The sequence below is a fragment of the Erpetoichthys calabaricus genome, chromosome 12 (assembly GCF_900747795.2).
Source record: "Erpetoichthys calabaricus chromosome 12, fErpCal1.3, whole genome shotgun sequence".
In the NCBI taxonomy this organism is placed as follows: domain Eukaryota; kingdom Metazoa; phylum Chordata; class Cladistia; order Polypteriformes; family Polypteridae; genus Erpetoichthys; species Erpetoichthys calabaricus.
This window is the reverse complement of record NC_041405.2, coordinates 81,290,723-81,311,074: the sequence shown is the minus strand read 5'-3', so window position 1 is coordinate 81,311,074 and position 20,352 is coordinate 81,290,723. Positions and strand designations below refer to the sequence as shown.

Below are 20,352 nucleotides of genomic sequence, written 5' to 3'. Positions count from 1 at the left end.
TCACAAAGACACCAGGCCATTGCAAAGCAAATTCACTGTTACACTGAATTTAGAGTCACCAGTTAAGCTTAGTTTTTCACACTTCTAGATTTTGCAAAAAAAGAAAAATAAAACACCTAATACCCAAATTCCCATTAGGTGGAGACTGGGCTGAGACCCAGTTGCTGGATTCTTGAGCTGGCGCTCAGTAGCACTAAGCAGGGCACTACTGTTTCTCCCAGTCCACCCAGAGTTTATATAATTTATAGATTTGTCAACAATGAACCTGTGGTTATATGAATTGATTTGGAACATGGCCACACTAATGACTGGATTAAGTGACATGCTTAGCTGATTTGAGATGTTCCATACTGAGAGGGTGCATGTTTTAAAATGGCTCTGCCATAGGAACTTATTTAGGCAAACACTAAACATGTAACCATCATTTAAATGGTAAACATTTCTAATGGCCACCGTTGTCCACAGGGTTTGTTGGATCGAGGAATAAACTGATAACTCCTTATAGCCTATACCCTCAGCTAGCCAGGAAGTATGTTTCATTAGAATTACATAGTTTTTCTGTTAGTAAGTTAATGTCACAATCAGAGAAAACAATTTTCTGAAATAAAAATAATCACAATTCAATTTTTTCAGCAGGAACATTTTTTGATGTCACAATTGTGCAGATTCTTGCTCATGTCACTTTCTGAGCAAAGTTTGCATGTTCTTCCAATGTCCATTAGGGTTTCCTCCTGGAATTCCAGTTTCCTCTCCTATCTCAAAGATTTGTACACTACATTAATGACTGATGGAGTATGAATGGATGTAGATGTGCATTCTTAGTTAGGCGCCGCCGTGAGTGGCAGCCTGGTTTCCAGCAGCTCTGTGTAGGACTTTATCTTCTTTTTCTTTCTACCTTTTTCTCTATCTCTCTAATCACTCCTACCACTTTCTTTTATGTGAACTTGTTTCCTGGACACTTTTTACTACTTGGACATGGATTTTTTACATGCCGAGACAAGTCTATTCAAGTAGTCAACTTCTAGCGCTAAGAACAAAAGCCTGTGCCGGTGTGGTTCCATATTTACCTGACGAGGTAAGAAGGCCGTATTGTGGCAGCAGAGCCGGCGCTAAGCTAAAGGCTAAGCGGCTAGCGAGGAAGTGGCGTTACAAGCCTTTGTTGCCTTCTGTGATCCTGGGAAATGTGAACTCACTACCAAATAAGATTGATGAACTGGCTGCGCTTGTGAAAAATGTCAGGACCTACAGACAATGCAGTATGGTGTGTTTTTGTGAAATGTGGCTAACAGCTAGCATCCCAGATGCTAACATGGAGCTACCCAGTTTAGAGCGAACAGAGACGCAAATACCTGCGGGAAGTGGAAAGGAGGAGGACTCGCTCTCTTTGTGAACACAAGGTGGTGCAACCCTGGACATGTAAATGTCAAAATCTCCACTTGCTGCAGGGACATTGAACTGTTGGCCATAAGTCTGCATTCCTATTACTTGCCCAGAGAGTTTGGACACGTCATTGTTGTTATTGTTTACATCCCTCCTCGTGCGGACGTGGAGATAGCGGGTGACATCATCCACTCTGCTGTTCCCAAACTACAAACACAGCACCCCAAGGCGCTTCTGCTAATCTCTGGAGATTTTAACCATGCAACGCTGGACAAAATATTACCTGCCTTCTCCCAGTATGTGGATTGTAACACTCGGGGAAATAGGATTATTGACCTACTGTATGCAAACGTTAAGGACGCATACAGCGCCCTGCATCAGGAGTGGGCAGGAGGAGGAGTATAGGAACCTAATCAAGGACTTTGTTAAATGGTGCGACTCAAACAACCTACAACTGAACACCAGCAAAACCAAAGAGCTGGTGGTGGATTTTAGGAGGCCCAGGCCCCTCACGGACCCAGTGATTATCAGAGGTGACTGTGTGCAGAGAGTGCAGACCTATAAATACCTGAGAGTGCAACTGGATGATAAATTGGACTGGACTGCCAATACTGATGCTCTGTGTAAGAGAGGACAGAGCCGACTATACTTCCTTAGAAGGCTGGCATCTTTCAACATCTGCAATAAGATGCTGCAGATGTTCTATCAGACGGTTGTGGCGAGCGCCCTCTTCTATGCAGTGATGTGCTGGGGAGGCAGCATAAGGAAGAGGGACGCCTCACACCTGGACAAACTGGTGAGGAAGGCAAGCTCTATTGTAGGCACGGAGCTGGACAGTTTGACATCTGTGGCGGAGTGACGGGTGCTGAGCAGGCTCCTGTCAATCATGGAGAATCCACTGCATCCACTGAACAGTATCATCTCCAGACAGAGGAGCAGCTTCAGCGACAGACTGCTGTCACTGTCCTGCTCCACTGACAGAGTGAGGAGATCGTTTCTCCCCCACACTATGCAACTCTTCAATTGCACCCGGGGGGTAAACGTTAACATTATACAATGTTATTGACTGTTATACCTGCCTTGCACTCTCCATCGTGCACTTTTTAACTTGCACTGTGTTTTTATCACTCTTTTTAATTAATATTGTTTTTATCAGTATGCTGCTGCTGGAGTATGTGAATTTCCCCTTGGGGATTAATAAAGTATCTATCTATCTATCTATCTATCTATCTATCTATCTATCTATCTATCTATCTATCTATCTATCTATCTATCTATCTATCTATCTATCTGTCTGTCTGTCTGTCTGTCTGTCTGTCTGTCTGTCTGTCTGTCTGTCTGTCTGTCTGTCTGTCTGTCTGTCTGTCTGTCTGTCTATCTATCTATCTATCTATCTATCTATCTATCTATCCATCTCTGTTAATAGGACATCACAAGCTATATGTTCTTATTTGCCCTGTAGCCTTCAGAGGATGGGAGGTACTGCAGTCTTTTCCCTTCCCTCCCAAGACTCTCTTTCTTTATTCTTTTAGGGAGTGGGTAAAGCACCCAGATTTTTCAGTAGCTAGTCTGCCCACTGGCATTCTAGGGAACATTACATATATTACTATGCTGTATTACTATGTGTATGATGAATTGCAATACATTAGCCAGTTCATAATGCTTTCTTCGCTCTACTCAATATATACATTGGGACGCACTATTCCCTTCATTTCCAGATAACATCTTGTGTTGCCAGTGTGGATCTCTCTTTCGCTGTCTTTCTTTACTCTACCCTGAAGGCCTTTATTGGATCTTCAGGCTGTTGTTGCCATTGTGATGGTTTCATCTTGCTAACATACACAAACAAATATATTCCTTGTGGCAAGCGGCTGGGGGGTGGTACCCAGCCGGATGCCCAGGAAGGACCGGAGGAGGGCTTACGCCTCCTCCAGACCATGAGGGGGGCAACCGCCCTGGTGGCTTTGGGAACCACAGGAACAGAGTTTAGAAGCCCAACCCTATAGGGGCCCGTGGTCACCACCAGTGGACACCCCAATGCCTGCGGAGCCCTGGACCTCCGCCACACCTATAAGTGCTGGGGGGAAAAAGACCAGGGACACCCGGAGTGCTTCCGAGTGCGCAGCCGGTACTTCCGTCACACCAGAAAGGGCTGGCGGAAGCCAATCAGGAGGCACCTGGAGCACATCCAGGTGAGCTTAAAAGGGGCCGCCTCCCTCCATTCGATGTTTGGAGTTGGGAGTGGAGAAAGACAGAGCTCGGAGGAGAGGAGTGGAGGCGGACCTGAGGAAAAGGCATTGAGGAAAGAGGCCTGGACTTTGGGGTGAAGTGGGTTGCGTGTGTCATCATTGTATATAGTATTGTAAAATAAACGTGTTGTGGTGCTTTAAAACAATGTCTACCTGTCTGTGTCCGGGCTGTTCCCCACATCCTATAAACACAAACGGCACATAATCAGATATGCATGGCCATTGAAGTTAACCTAAATTGACTGAAAATGAAGTTATGGAATCGCAATAGCTTTTCCTTCATCAAAGTAAAGATTCTTGTAAATCATTGGGTTTACTTCTGTTATCTATATCGATTCTACACAGATTCAAGGTATGATTATGTTTGTAAACAAACTACCTCCACTTGACTACGTTTTGTATTTGTATGTTGTAGTTTTTTTAACAAGTAGTACCACCCATCTGACGATGTAATTTCATCTAGTGACATAGATAGAGCTCATCTATCAATTTGTCTATTTGTAATGAGACAAAAAGATGCAGTGAGAAACACTGCTTTAGAGTTATACATTATAAGAATGTATCTTTGTATTAATTTAGTTATTGAGGCCAATTTATAAGAAGTGAATGAATTAAGCACCATTTTGTAGCATTTTTGAATGTTATCTATACTTGAATAATAATTCTAGCATTAATGTGCATTCATTTAACATTAAGTTAAGGACTATTATTCAGCAATGTCTACTTGGTCACTGAAGGGAAGATTTAGGCTTAATTCAGTTGTAAGAATAAATAACCTTGTAATTATCTTTTTATCACTTTAAATAGGTTAGGCCTTGGGGTTGGGCTGGGTGGTATGGGGCAACTGCCTGCAATCCAGATGTTGTATGTCTATGTTTAAACTGCAGCTAAAAAAGATTATTTTGTAATTTTTGGATTATTTTCTACTTTTTTGTTTGACTATTTAAATTAATTTTGCAAGCAATTCAAACCTAATATGACTGTGTACCAATATCTATATTGAATATGCAAAATTAATGAAAATTAATTCATTACATAGATATGACCCAATAGATAACCAACAACACCAGCTACATACTGGCTGCTGAATTGCTAACTGCTGTTAACTTTAAATATTACAGTGCAGGATGTCTGTGAATTCGTCAGCTAATGGTGGCAAGTGCCCATCACTGCCAGTGGAATCATCCCTACTTGATCTGTACATAGAGTCCTGTGGACATGAGAGAGGAAAAATGATTAGTGGGAACAAAATGTGAAATGTTTTGATGCAAAATAGCAGTTTGACAATTTCAAAAAGTCAAATGAGCATTTGATTACTTATGGCAACTTCTGTCTGCATGACCCTGTCTGAACAATACATGTTTGGGGTTCAGCATTTAAAGAAACCAATAGCATTTCAACTGTATTTGCAGGCTTTCTTTTTTTTTTTTTTTTTTTGAATTTCACATGTCTCTGAAAAGTTCAAATCTATGTCATGTGACTGAAAAAAAGTATTTACTCATGGTTCTTGTAAAAAGACTTCATGTCCAAGAATTATTGTAAGAAGGGGAAAAATGATTAGATGATGATTATGTCAACTTAGACATGTTCAAAGAGAGTAAACAGGTGAGTACCGAAAAATGCAAAACAATCAGACAAACAAAATATGAAGACAAAAGACAGAAAGGAGTTCAATAAACTGAAACAAAACATGACACTAGGGCCTACGTTTTTTGAAAGCTAACTAGCACTAATCATGTTCGTACTGAACTTTTTCAGCTGAGGGTTAAGACATGTTTGAACTACAAGCATACTTATACCATCACGATCTGTAACTGGCGAAACAATTGTGGTCCCATGATGGCTCCCAATGTGTTGTATAAACAATGAGATGGGAAATAGAAAAATAAAACTTCCTCAAAATAAATTGAAAAAAAAAGAAAACCCTTAAAACAGAATCTGCAAAAAACAAAACAATAAAATAAATTAAAAAAGCAATATACTGAATTAATTACTACAATTCCTATTTACTGTATCCTTGCCAACATGTATAAAGAATGTAATATCCAGTCAATGTCTGACATACTGTCCCCGGGTGAATGTGAAGAGTATAATTGGTCAAGTCTCAGAAGGTGGTGGACAATGGAGGATGATATTTGTGGTATTTTAATGCAAGCTTTAATGTAAGTCCATTTGGGAGATGCTTATTATTTGAATTTTATCAGCCTTAGCAATGCATTAACTCTAGCTTTTCAGTTCTAATGTTGTGCTGATCAGTAAAATTGCCTGTGTCTTGATGCTAGGCCAATGTGAAGATTATTATTATTATTATTATCTACAGTATGATGTAGCCTATAACTTTTTAAAACCCTAATGCTCATGACAAATTGGTGGCTCATGGCTGTGACTGATGCTTTTCCTCTTTCATGCAGGTGATTAATGTGGAAAAAAGCTTTGTGACCATGGTGCCATCTAAAGTGGAAGTAACACTTATCAAAAATGATCTAGTGTCCTGGGGAAAGCTGGAAGACCCAAAAATGAAGGCTGAAAGGGGAACTGAAGCAGCAGATGAGAATGCAGTCAATGAAGAAACAAAACCAGAATGGGAGGATTCTGACGATGATATTAGTCTAAGTGATTCTGATGAGGAATTTGCACAGTAAAGAGTTACATCATTTGTCCTCTCAAAAAGAGATCAGTATGAACACACATAGGGTGCTGTATTTCAAGTAGTCCAAAAGTCTTTGCCTTGAAATTAATTTATTAATAACCAGAAATAAATTATGGAAAATATCAAGACAATACAGGATCCCAACATCTACAGAATTGTAACTCTATAGACTATAAGCTGAATCTGAAACAAAAATGGATATTTTCAAATTCTAGCTGAGCAATCAAAAGGATGAACACTGAATCACATTAGCCTTTTCTTAAAATAGACTGCAATTAACAGTAATTAAAATTATGAGACAATAAAAGCCAAATCAAGTTAAAATGGCTTTTGGTAATGTGCATTTTAAGTGACCTATCTGTCTTTTTAGTTTGCGATTTATTTCAAAGTTTTAATCTTAATGTGAGCTGTAATTAATGTATTTTGAGGCACATTTTTTCAATGTCTTAAGAATAAAACAGTTAAATTGAGAAAGTTCTGATTGTTTCTCTGTACTTGGTTAAATCAGGCAATATGCTTCTACAGGCTTAATATTTCATAGTACTGAGCCAAAGTATAGTTTAACCTATGACATAATTGTTTTATTGTCAATCAAGACTAAAATTGATTGTAAATTTTCTTTTTCAAATAATTACTTTATTTAATAACAACACTCTTCACATCTCTGTTGTTTTAAAAAGCAGTTACTGTCTATCAAGAAGATGAGCACATAATTAAGTGATTTTCTGGATGCTATGGATCTCTTATTCAGCCATGTAGTTTCTCATATATTTTTCTGCTTATCTAAGTGTAACTTCTGGCCTTTGCTCCCTGTCACTGCCTGATTCTTCTCAGGCCAAAAGTGTGGGAAGTACAGTAAATATTTAAGTAGAGCCGCTACTACTTTTTTAGTTAAAACTTGTGTATACTACAGTAAGCAAACAGCAAACATCACTTAATACGAGAACATATGATGAAAAATCTATACAAAAACACACTGCTTTGTACAGTAAACGAAACACAATACTATATTTAATAAAACCTTAGCACAATATTTGTCCATATTCCCAAAGTGAATGTAGTAAATAGACTACCAGGAATTTTCCATAGTAGTTCAGATGAACCAAAGCAATTACAATAAACAAGCGTCAGATATATAAGGATGTTACAGAGGAGAAGTCAAACTTACTCACAGCCAGTAATACTAAATGTCAACAGACTGTACATTAAAGTTTATGGAGCCTGCTAAATTTAAAGTTATAAGCAAAACTAGATTTGTAACCAGAAGACAAAAAGAGAGCTAAAAACAAAGTCTTTAATTTTCAACATGTTTAGACCACCATAGCTGTCATGAGTCAAATGGCACATGCATCATGTGCCTAGCAACCATGTACCATCATACCACACACACAAAACAGCGGCAGCCGTGACAAACAACTATACAAAATGGGGGTGAATGTCATCATGCCGTGCTAATTTAAAAGGGCTAAAGATTTTAAGATTAAGTTAGGACCAGGGCCAGCTGTAGTATTTTTGCTGCTCTAGGTGAAGTTGTACATAGTGCCCTGCTACCTCCTTTGCTTTGAGTGGATTGGATTCATCGCTGCCAGCCCAGTATATAGAAACCTGGAGACATAAGAGTGGAGCCAGGACTGGGAAGTGTAAAATATGAAGGGTTTGGATACAATTTACAACTTGAGAATGTCAAGGAAGACCTTCGATTAACTATAGCAATGTTTGTTTACAAAACTGTCTCAGAAAAATACACAAAAGAGAGCTGATATTATAGAAAACAAATTGGATTGCATTTTTTTTGTATTTAACGTTTATCTAATAGGGAAATGGGTACCTTATAATTATGGTGACAGTCTAGTTATAATCTAAACAAGGCAGCTCCCTAACACATGCATTTCCTTTAAATTAATAAATCACATTGATAAACTTAAAGTAATCAAATAATTCAATGAAATTAAAGTATAATGAAAACATATAAACATTTACTCACAATTCCTACTCATGGTATCCTCGCATATGCAAATAATGTAATATAACTATCCAATCAATACTGTACAACGTTAAGACTAAACATCGCTAGTATGTAACAATAATACTAAACAATATAACTGAACGGTTGTATTGAGTCTGAGTGTTCATAAGTCAGAGTTTGTACTGTTATCCCTTTCCCTTCAAATTTTTCCACCCTAGGCGAGACCCTAGGTGACCGTGTAGTTTTCCTAAATGGGAGAGTTGGCCCAGGTTAGGACTTAAACACCTTCACCTTGCAAGCTGTTTATAACAACAAATGTCACGTCTTTTTATCTTAAGAGCAAGAGTTCATGTGATAGATATCAAATCCATGATTTACTTTTCCCCTAAAGGTGTCTATTGAGGGTCAAATATCTAGGCCACTAGAAATTATCATCTTGGATAGATTTTTTTATGTATATCACTATTCTTTCTTAGCATTAGACTTTAATTATTTTTTTTATTATTATTCAGAACCTTGAAGTGTAATCTAATTTTTATGTATAGTATGCAGTAACAAAAACAAAACAATAATAACAATATCTCTCCTTTTCTTTCTGGGTGTTGAGTTTGGGTTTCTGTCTCTGCATATTCTCTTTTCTGAGCTCATGTCTTCCTTTTTAGTTTCTCCCTGTTGTGTTCTTTCTCCAATCTCTTCTTTCTTCTAAACTTCTTCCTTCACTCATTTTCATCTCTTTCTATTTTTATCACTTTATGTTTGCTCATATTGTTTTTTATTTTAGTAATCTTTTTAAAATTATTCATATCATTTGATGTTTAACTGGCACCCTCTCGGGGGTTGGTTTGTGTCTTGAATTGAATGATGTTGGAGAAAACTTTGGCCTCCACAGTCCTGAGCTGTATTAACATAAAAATGTAGGGTTGGAAAGGAGATAGCACTATATAGAGATTACTACTACTAACTGTTGGTAATTCCTAGTCATTTTTTTACTTGCAACATAGCTAAAAGTGTCTTATTCTCATTACCCAAATTAGAATTATTAAAACATCTTTTTTTGCTTTCTGTGTTATGGATTAATGAACACCCAATACATTATACATAAACAGCAATGATACACTTTAGGTAGTGACATGTTTCTATCACAACATGTCCATTGAATTTGAAATTCCCTTGGGGATCCTTGCTGGAAAACGCATTACTATGTCTCCATGTAAAATGGAAGATCAAACATTTTTAAAGGATTATGTAAAAGTGTGAATTATGTAAAACAAATATAAGGAACACAAGAAGGTCTAGAAATATTGATTAAATAAAAGTTATTTGGCATGTATTATTAAGGTATGCATTTAAATGAAGTACAGTCAATTGAAGCTTAGGAAAGCTTTTTCAGCAGACACTGTTCTGACAGAGACCCAGAGAAGATGAAGAAGCATTAACAAATGTGGAAAAGACTTTTTCACTAGTTCAGAAAAAGTGTTTAATACATAATATGATGGTAAAGAGAATGAGTTCATTAACAGGAATGAGTATGAAATAAACAGATGAATAAAGAAGCCAGTAAAAATGAATTCATTTAACAGAAAATTTTAATTGAAGTCATGACAACAGAAGGAATGGGAAGTGTTGAGAAAAAGGGACACCAAACAACCCACAGCATCAGCTGTTGGATGAAAGTGGAAACCAGAATGAAATCCATTGCAAAGACATGCATACACCAAATGGTGTCTTACAAACTAGGAATTGAGTCTAAGCACTTTATGATGTCTGCAGATATGACACCTTACTCTTACATCTTGTAAGCATATCAGAAATGTATGCAACCGCATAGTTGCAATGATGCAGAGACAGAAAAAGATAATGAGAGGTTAGTGATTTTAGGTCCCAGACTGAAACAAAAGAAAGATAATTTATATGATTATAGTAGTTTAAATATCTTGAATTTTTTTCAAATATGAAATCTCTAGATTCTTTTTGATTTTTATTAAATGTGGTAGGTCAATACTCCCAGGAGACCATAATGCTGGGCTTGAAAAAGCTAAGTCTCACCATTAGGTAACACTATACTGGGGTGTCAAAAGCTGCCTCACAATTCTAGTGCCCTAGGTTCAAATCATAGGGAAATCACTGTTAATGGAATCTGGATGTTCTCCTGGTCTTAAATGGCCCCTCTCCAGAATAAATGCATGATAGACTAAAAACAGGCTCTGTATGAGTGAATGTAGCTCTATGAAAAAGTCATATCCTATCTATGGGTGGTTTCTGCCTTGCACCTGAGGTTGTCAGGATAGGTGTTGGATCCCTCAGCCCCTGTGCTAGAAAGAATAGGTTCAGAAAATTCATCAATTGATCAATTAAACTGTGTAAATATGTTATACTGTGTCACAAACACCACAAAGAGCCATAGCAAGGTTTGGGGCAGCCACCCGTATATTTGGTTTCCTGGCTGCAAATTGTCGTAAATAATAGCACTGTTGTGCAGAAAACCGAGTCCAAAACAGAACTGAGGGAATAGGGAAAAGGTGGAGGCTTTTAAAGGGGAAGACAGGAAGTGAGGTCAAAGGGGTCAGGCTTCAACCATAGGCTCGAGCCCAGACGTGACATCACAGGGGCCAGAGTCTTCTTCCATAGACTCGGACCCGGAAGTGACGTCACGAGGGCCACGTGGAATTTCCCGTGAATGGTCTGCAGAAAAGGGAGAAAAAGAGTCAGTGCACTCTGCCACATCCTGGTTTGATTCGGAATTGCCCTTACTCAAGCCCTTTAGCTGCCTCCCATGCGAACGTGTGTGACAACTGTAATAAACTGTGTATGCAGTGCCGGTTCTAGGTTATTTTGTGCTCTAGTCAAAGCTTATTAGTGCACCATCTGACTGTTTGGTGGTTAACCCGTGTGGCTGGGTTTTCCCCCCCTTATGATCTGTGCCTCAGGTGAATGCCTAATTTGCCTTAATGGTGGTGTCAGCCCTGTGTGCATGATATTTGAAATTGCATTCACCATTGAAAACATTTTACAAAATATTTATATAGCTAAATACATTATCAAATCCTCTTGGAAAGACACAAAACACCAGAAATGTCAGAGAAACAAAGAACAAAAATGCCCTGCAGATTTCAAGATTGTAAAAGATGATAAAAGAGAAGAATGTATGAACCTTCAGGTGCGGACCAACAAAGCATCAGCCCCATTGAGGAGGTAAAGAGCTACAGGCTGGGACTGCAGTGAAGACCAACAGTATCAGTGCATGGGTTAAATGTATCATGTCTGACCAGTTTTCAATGTACGGACCAAATGCCCCATTGATCTTCACCACTAAGATTCCCAAAAGAGTCAAAGTAAAAATGGAAGATTTACAGAGAGAGAAATTGAGTTGGAAGAATTCCAGGAAGAGGGAAGTTCAGCTGTTGCAAAAATTGTGCCTGAGGCAAACAGCCTCTGTTGGACAACACAAACATGGAGAGAGGAGTGGCTTAGTTGAAAAATGTGAGAAAGAAGGGGAAAGTTAAAGAGAGAGAACAGTGCAAAAAACTATTCACAAAAGACCAAAATCTTAACAATGAAGGGCAGTTCTGAGACATCTATACAAGTATCTCTGTGTGTCAAGGAGCAGGACTAGAAATTAGTCAATCCCCAGGCATGTAGTTTAAGTGGGCTGGAAAATAAACAATGAACAAACTTACATAGAGGCTGTTAATAACTTATAAAAATACTATTTTTAAGTACTTTACCTAACAACTATGCAGTAACAAGCTGCCTGGCTTGGACTTTGTATATCACAATGAAGATTTTGTTCATGGTTTTGGCCTTTTCATTAATCCTTTATTAGTGCTATATTACTTCGTTCCAGTAAGCTATGGGGTAAGCAGTGGGGCAAAACAAACAATCTATATATATAATTCACTAAGGCGGCCGACCATGGCAGGCAAGACGCAAGACAGAGCCAGTTTTCAGTCATGGACAATTGTATGTTGCTCTCTCCAGAGTTCCATCTTTTCATTCACTCACAGTCGTATCCTCAAACCCACCCCATTTGGACAACTGTGTCTTTCAGGAAGTGTTCACACATCAATAAATAATTATGCGGCGTATGCTACACTGCAGGTTGGCTAGGTGATTCTAAATAAGATTTATCTGTCAAAGGTTTTATTTTTTGTTAAATTTTTACATGGCTACTTTGAGATTTGCCTTCATATACTTGTAAGCTAATTCAGATTAAAATATCTGCTAATTAGATGGAAGCAACAATTTTTTACTGGCACTGATGGAACCAAAAATGAAAATCTCAATAAAAATGTAGGCTGTACCTTTTGACTGCTGGCTGCTGAAAATGGAGCCTTGCAGTCATATGTGAATAATAAATTCAAAATCTGTCATTTCAAGCAGTAATAGCCATTAGAAAAACTACAAATGCTTTTGTTATTTTTTAAATCAATTTTATAGTATCTTAATAAAAAGGTATTCATTTCTATCCAAAACATGAAAATGTCTAGTGTGTTCAAACTCAGACTGGTAGTGTATGTTTTCATAATTTTTAATCAGAATAAATTTTGCTGTTTTGATCATTTTTCTAATTTACTTTTATTTTCATGTTCATGTAGGTGAATAATAGTTTACAGAATTATAGTTGGAATCTTTAGCAAGTGCTCTGAGCCTGTACTCAAGTGAAGAATGCTATACAAAAATGAATTGAATTGAGGAGTTTAGCAGAGTATGTATTTTGTTTTAATAGACTTGTAAATCATGCCTTGTTGTTGGGATAGAACTTCAAAGACTTTCTAGGTATTTTGATAATTACTAGCATATTCCAGCTGGCCACTGCAACTACAGTTGAAATACAAAACATACAGTTCATCTATCCATCTTTCCATTTCCTAAACCTTCTTAATCCAAATCAGAGACAGGGGGATATGAAGGGATATGTAGGACTAGAATCCTTAAATATGCCCTGTATAAATAAGCATCTGTAATAGACTGGTACCCTTTCCAGGGTTTTTTCTTGTCTTGTGCCCAGTGCTTGCTTAGATGGCCTCCAGCTTCCCCATGCCCCTGCTTTGGATAAGTGGGTTTAGAAAATGGATGGATGGATAAATAAATGTGTTGAAAACTGGAGTGCAGATGGAGAACAACAAAGCTGCAGGTCTTTCAAATTGCATGGACAGAGAATGTTAAATAATATGAAAAAGCTCTCTTTAAAGATCGCTCAGAAAACTATTCTACAATAATAGATAGCAATATTAAAAATCCTTGGGTACTGTTTAGAACAGTGGTTAATTTAACAAATGGGAATTAGATCTACAGTGCAAAATACCAACAGATATTAGCAGTACAGACTTTATGAACTTCTTTAATGAGAAAATTAAAAACATAAGATCCCAGATCTCAGCATCACAGTGCAAACCACATTCTAGCTTGGTAGACCCTGTCTCACATTGCATTCAACACTTTAGAAATTTAAATCCTGTAACTGAACACAAAGTCTTAGCTTTAATTTCTAAAATGAAACCTACTACTTGTTACCTAGACCCTGTTCCAACAAAACTAGTAAAAAGTGCAATGGCTGTTCTTGCAGCGCCTATTCTTAACATTATCAATAGTTCATTATTGCATGGCACGGTACCTGATGTACTAAAAATGTCAGTCATTAAACCATTACTTAAAAAGTCAGACCTAGACTCACACATTCTTAATAACTATAGACCCATTTCAAATTTACCCTTTCTCTCCAAAATACTAGAAAAAGTAGTAGCCAATCAGTTTCAGTCACACCTTACATATCACAATTTATTTGAGAAATTCCAGTCTGATTTCCGCACTGGTCATAGTACAGAAACAACACTAACGCATGTTGTAAACATCATTCTGATATCCTCTGATGAAGGAAACTCCACTGAAATTATGTTGTTAGATTTGAGTGCGGCATTTGACACCACTGACCAATCCATTTTACTGCACAGGCTAGAAAATGATGTTGGGCTCACAGGCACTTTGCTCGCCTGGTTTAGTTCTTATTTATCAAATCGATTCCAATATGTACAGAAAGGTGCTGACAGTACTCCATCATTATACACAGAAGTACTGGGGCTCAGTACTGGGACCATTACTGTTTTCACTTTACATGCTTCCACTGGGATCTATCATTAGGAAACAATGTTAATTTTCACTCGTATACAGATGACACCCAGTAATACTTTTCTTTTAGATCAAATGAAGTTTTTCCAATGTTGTCTCTAATTAGTTGTGTTAGTGAATTAAAGGAGTGGATGGATGAGATGTTAATTATTGGAGGGAATGACGCTGATCACAACAATATTTTGTGAACATTTAACTTGGTTGGAGTCACCATTAATTTTACTGAATCAGCCCGCAATCTAGGAGTTATCTTTGACTCTAGCATGTCATTTAAAGCGCACATAACAAAGCTGTCCAAATCATGTTTCTTTCATCTTAACAATGTTGGGAAATTAAGGCACTTTCTAAATAAACAGGATTCTGAGAAATTAATTCATGCATTTATTTCTAGTAGGATTGACTAATGCAATGCTGTGTTCACTGGATGTTCAAATTGTTCTTTATACAGCCTTATTTAATCCAAAATGCTGCTGCAAGAATTATTACAAGAACAAGAAAATACGAACACATAACTCCAGTTCTTAAATCCTTACACTGACTACCAGTTAAATTTAGGGCAGATTTCAAAATCCTCCTTTTAACACACAAAGCCTTAAATGGCCAAGGTCCGACTTACTTATCTGAACTTATGATGACTTACAACCCTGAGCGCACATTAAGATCACAAGATGCTGGTCTGCTTATGATTCCAAGGATTAATAAAATAGCAGTGGGAGGTCGAGCTTTTAGTTACAGGGCCCCTAAACTGTGGAACGGTCTGCCTGTCACTGTAAGAGGTGCCCCTTCAGTCTCAGCTTTCAGATCCTAGCTGAAGACTCACTACTTCAGTTTAGCATATCCTGGCTAGAGCTGCTGATTAACTGTACAGACTGCATCTCTGTTGTTAGTCATTAGCACTAAACCCTAAGTAATATGATAGTTATAATTTGTTACTGACCGTCACTTATTCTGTTTCTCTTCTTGGTACTCAAATGTGGCACTTGGTGCCACTGCCCACCTGCCAAGTTGTTTTGCCTACCTAAGGTAAAGTCATCTCTGATGGAGGATCACAGGAATCATCGGGTAGAGGGATCCTTTAATCGGACTGGCTGGCCCAGCGCTGTCTCAGATGTGGAATGGCCAATTGGGGGAGGCAGCTTGATGGCTGAGGTCTCCAGGACTCTAAACAAATCCAAATTATATTATGTTGAATCATCAACTGTTAAATTCTGTTCTGTACTTGTAATATTTTTATTTTACTATCATACTGTATTGATGATTACTTGTGTTTGGGGGTGGGGTGGGGTGGGGGGTGGGATTTGGCTGTCAAAAGGCAGGGCCTGTAAAGCCCATTGCAGCACTTCTTGTGTGATTTTGAGCTATACAAAAATAAATTGTATTGTATTGTATTGTGTAAATAAGATTGTGTTAACTGGAAGCCTGTCTAGGGTTGGCTCCTGCCTTGTGCAAAATGCTGCCAAGGTGGCTCCAACTTATTTGTGTTATATATTTAAATTTATTCTTGTTTTAGATTTTGTTTCATTTTTCCATTACTGTCTGTCAAAACAAAGAAACTGGTCTAAGCCCATATAAACTAAAAAAATTGGTTTATGATGTCTAACAATTAAAAATGTGTATATACACTTCCTATTACCACACACCCGTGTGTATTTTATCAACCAAAATAGCAAAGCCTACAAGCACTAAGAGCCGTAACGGAGATCCGAACCTATTAATGTTCTACACGTCGTGGGCTCCCGAACGCCTCCTTATGTGGTGTAACTGGAGTGACGCCTTAGAGGCCGTAAATCCCAGTATGCATGTATGTGATTAGAGGATCAAAATGAATGACAAGTAATTTCCTGCAGAGGATTGGTTGGATTATAAAGATTGACACGAGTTCTACCCACATTTCCAGGCCCTCTGGCTTGTCCGCAAGCGCTTCTCGTGAAATCTGTCTTCGGCAATATTCGGTAGAAGGCGTGTCCCGCCTACCTTCTTTTCGTAGGCCGGCTTCGCTCGGGAATTTCCGACGCGGACTAGTTTTCTTCTTCGTGAAGTTCCGTCGACATTCGTCTTCTGCCGTAGAGAGAAGGGAAAAGTCTTTGCTGCGATGCCTCTGGGAAGATGGCAGCTTTTGGGATCCTGAGTTACGAGCACCGGCCTCTGAAACGGCCGAGGCTTGGACCACCCGATGTTTATCCTCAGGACCCTAAGCAGAAGGAGGTGAGGAAAATATCAATATAGTAATTTGATAATGGATGGAAGGATATTTTGTTTTCTGAAAGGGGTTAAACGTGTTGTGTCGATGAATCGTAGCTCAGGAAAGTCCGAGGATAGAGTCAGGGCCTACTGTATAACTGCGGAAACAAAAACAATGACTACAGATGTAAACAATGTATGCTGTTTGGGAAGGTGATTTTAAACTTAAGGTCCTCCTTCCCATGGTTGGTGATTCACTGTTACGATTGACAAATAAGCTTAATCGGGAAAAGAAAAGTAAAACATATTTACACATGAATTAAAATAATATTATAAATAGTTCCTAAGCCTGAATCTAGTGACATTTATTCACATTTGAAAGGAAGGTCTGAAAGCATGTTGCATGATGTGAATAAAGACTTCCGCTGTTGATCACATCTAGGACAGAAGCAAAAGTAACGAGGTTACATTGTGGCCAGAAATGTTTTTGACAGTTTGTCTGTTCGTTGTTGCTGACTTTGCAATAAAAAAAAAGAAAATGAGTTAATATATGTGGGTCATTGCATGAACATGTGAACATTAAAGTTTCAGAGTTGACTGATAAACTTAGTCAGTATGACTGCTGTGGGACAATGTTAATATTAAAATCACAGCAGTGTCTCAGATTAAAAACATCTGATAGAAAAATTAAACTACCTGTGTATTTTTTCACCCTTCCCATTCCCTTTTGGTCGAAGTTCCTTAAGACGTTTTTATATATTGTTATTTAGAGTTGTAGAAAAGAAATTTGCAGTTATTTACCTGCCCCTTATCTACTAAGTCAGTCTCAGCATTATTGGGCATGAGGCAGGGAACCTGGATACCACATAAGACTTAGCAGCTTTATCATGGAGCCTAGCCTGAACATCTTTGGCTTGTGACTGAAGGGGGAAAAAAATGGACAAAATGCAGATTTTAACACTTTCTGAGGAAGTTGGGCTATTCATTGCACCACAGTACTCTGATGCCCCTTTATGCAATCCTGTGTTTTCTGTCTGGTTTTCTTGTATGAATTGTCAAGCTACTGCTGTTAATTCATTACTGAACTGCATATTTCTGTATTTATATATCCTTTTTTTTACTTTTCAACTATCTACTATGTGTTCTGGGGTGACTCAGTCCTAATTTTATGAGATATTCTGTTAATGCTTTCTTGAATAAGGTATTGAATGACTCTGCTCATCCTCAGTGCAGTTACTTAGTATAGTAAGTTTTATGCTTGGTATTGACTTCAGGAGATGACTAGATTAAGTAATGTATTGACAATGTACAATATACTTGTCATGATTATTTGTAAAATTTAAATATCTCCTGAGTAAATAATAAATCTATTATCTGCCCTCTGTCAAATCTGTTTGACTGGTGCAGGTAGTTGGTAGGAATAAGATGAATCTGCATTAATCAAGGTTGTTTCATTGTTTCAAGAAAAATATGTCTACCACAGTTGAGAACCTGTAATGCTTTTTATTCCTAGGATGAGTTAACAGCACTGAATGTGAAACAGGGGTTTAATAATCAGCCAGCAGTAACAGGGGATGAACATGGCAGTGCGAAAAATGTCAACTTCAACCCTTCTAAGGTACGTAACAATTCACGAGTAAGAAAAAAAATGTGAAACAGTACTAAATGAACTGTCACTTGCAGATATCTGCACTACTGCGTGAACCATAATTTTATATTTTTTTTTACTGCCATAGAATCCCAAAACCTCTTCATTGTGACTAAAGAGAAGATTAAAAAGTACAAAATAAAGAAAATAGTCTTGTATATCTGTTAATTTCAGATGCTGTGTGTGGGAACCAGGCAAGCTGATTTTACTGCTGTTAAAGGCAGTATTGTTAGGCTATGCTGTTTACATAAATACACACTGTGTGTTATGCTCGTGGAAATATGAGATAACAAGGGGGCTCTGCCCCCTGCTCACTTCGCTCGCCTACCCCCGGCGTTGGGTATCCTGAAATACATTGTTTGTATACTTCCGCAGTTTCAGACGCGCGTTTACTTCACTCCGCAGTGGTGCCACTCACAATATGGCGGTGACGCCTGTGCCTTCACTCCGCAGTAGTGCCACTCACAATATGGCAGTGAAGCCTGTGCCTTCCGTACTTTAAGGACCCGTGGGGCCTCCGTAGCCTCTTCCGTTTGAATCTGGGCTGCAGCGCAGAGTCCTCTTATTTGTGTGGCTGTGTCGGTAGTCGTTAGCCATGGGCGAGTTGTTGCTTCAATACTCATTCACGTCAGTTGAGCTATTTCGTTTTTGGGCCGTGACTCCTTCGTGCGTGGTGGATAAGACTTCGCGTGCGGTTTATGAGACGCACGCTGTACGTGCCTGCACAGTATGTCTCATGGTCCCATCGCCGTGTCCCTGCGGTTAGTATTATGGATGGTTTTATAGCGCAAGAATCTCTGTGTTGAGAAAAGTGACAGCATTCATTTAGTCAGCTTAAAGGTGAAGCAGTTATTTTGCATCTTGTTTTAGAAATGATATTTTTATTGCTGTTTTAAATTAGTGAAATTAAATTGTTTTTTTATTTTAGTATGTATTACAGTAATTTCATGCATATACTGTAACCTGTAATGCTTCTGATGGGATCTCTTGCATTTTTGATTTAATTGCTTAATTAACAATTTTAGTTTCATTTTTTAAATAAAATCAAGTCTTTCAGTTTATTACTAATTTTCTATATGTTGGCAAAATCTCTCTATGTCTGCATTTCAGATTGTGATATGATTACACATACCTTAATAGCAGATTGGCAATTGCTGCACTCAAAAATAGTGGATGAGTGCAGTAGGTTTGTGCCTATAGGTGATCTAGTATACAGATTCAGAGAATAGTTACTAAAAATAATAGCTTTATCGACCACAATCTAAGCCTGTGGGTATCTCTGAAGTATCCCTTATTAAAGTGATTAATTTGTTCTTGGCAAGTTGAAACTTTGAATATAATAAAACGTTTAAATATGAAAAGTAGATTTACTGGTGTACAATACACCAGTAAAAATTTGTCAACCTGGAGATGTATATAATTTTTTTGCCAAATCACAAGTATGTAGATGGAAAAACATTGTGAAGAATGAACTATGGACTTTCTTTTTGAAAATGGAAGGATGGATGGAACATGATACTTGGCCTTGAATAAGGTGCTTTTTATAAAAAAAAAGATTTCAGTATAGTTATTATTATAAAAATAGTGCTGCATGTTCTGAATCGCATTCATACACTTGCACGTGTTGTCTATTGGTACCCATATGTGAACTGCTGTCTCGCTCTCTTCCAGACACCTAGAAAATGATCACAGAAAATAATCACTTACATTTTTTCAGTACATGTAATAAAGAAGATCAAGCACTAATCTGAAATTACATTACACAGTTTTCTCATACTTGGAATACAAAGTACACCACAGTATCATTTTGATTTGGGGAAAGGAGAACATGTAAGATAGCACATTGTGGATGCCATGAGCTGTTTTTTAAAAAAAATCATTCACAATGCTGTTGCAGACCTGACAGTTGCAGCCTGACATTTACATGGGCTATCCTTCGCTGTAGCCCAGGTTCTTGTGGACTACTGGGGCTTTGATATTAATCAAGATATATGAAAAAAGTATATGTGCTTTGTTATTCGAAAAAGAATTTCTGCGTTTAGATTTGTCAATCCAGTCCTCATGAACACTTTACTGTTATTCCTGAAATATGTTATCCACTGCTAGTTTCATACACCCAGCCAGCTCCAGGGTTACACGTCTCTAGTGAATT

The 20,352-nt window shown here is 38.0% G+C and overlaps 2 protein-coding genes across 2 annotated transcripts in view; both read left to right on the top strand.

Moving 5' to 3' along the window:
* The window catches only part of zgc:92429 (uncharacterized protein LOC445063 homolog), a 51,346-nt gene extending 44,693 nt beyond the window's left edge, over window positions 1-6,653 (top strand). Inside the window, exon 11 of the mRNA XM_051935119.1 lies at window positions 6,041-6,653. Within this exon, the coding sequence (XP_051791079.1) occupies window positions 6,041-6,271 (231 nt within the window). The 3' untranslated portion in view covers window positions 6,272-6,653. The remainder of the gene's footprint in view (window positions 1-6,040) is intronic.
* Window positions 6,654-16,410: 9,757 nt separating this feature from the next.
* Window positions 16,411-20,352, top strand: part of med12 (mediator complex subunit 12) — a 146,450-nt gene continuing 142,508 nt past the window's right edge. The window contains 2 exon segments of the mRNA XM_051935384.1: window positions 16,411-16,576; window positions 18,066-18,170. Coding sequence (XP_051791344.1) covers window positions 16,478-16,576; window positions 18,066-18,170 — 204 coding nt within the window. The 5' untranslated portion in view covers window positions 16,411-16,477.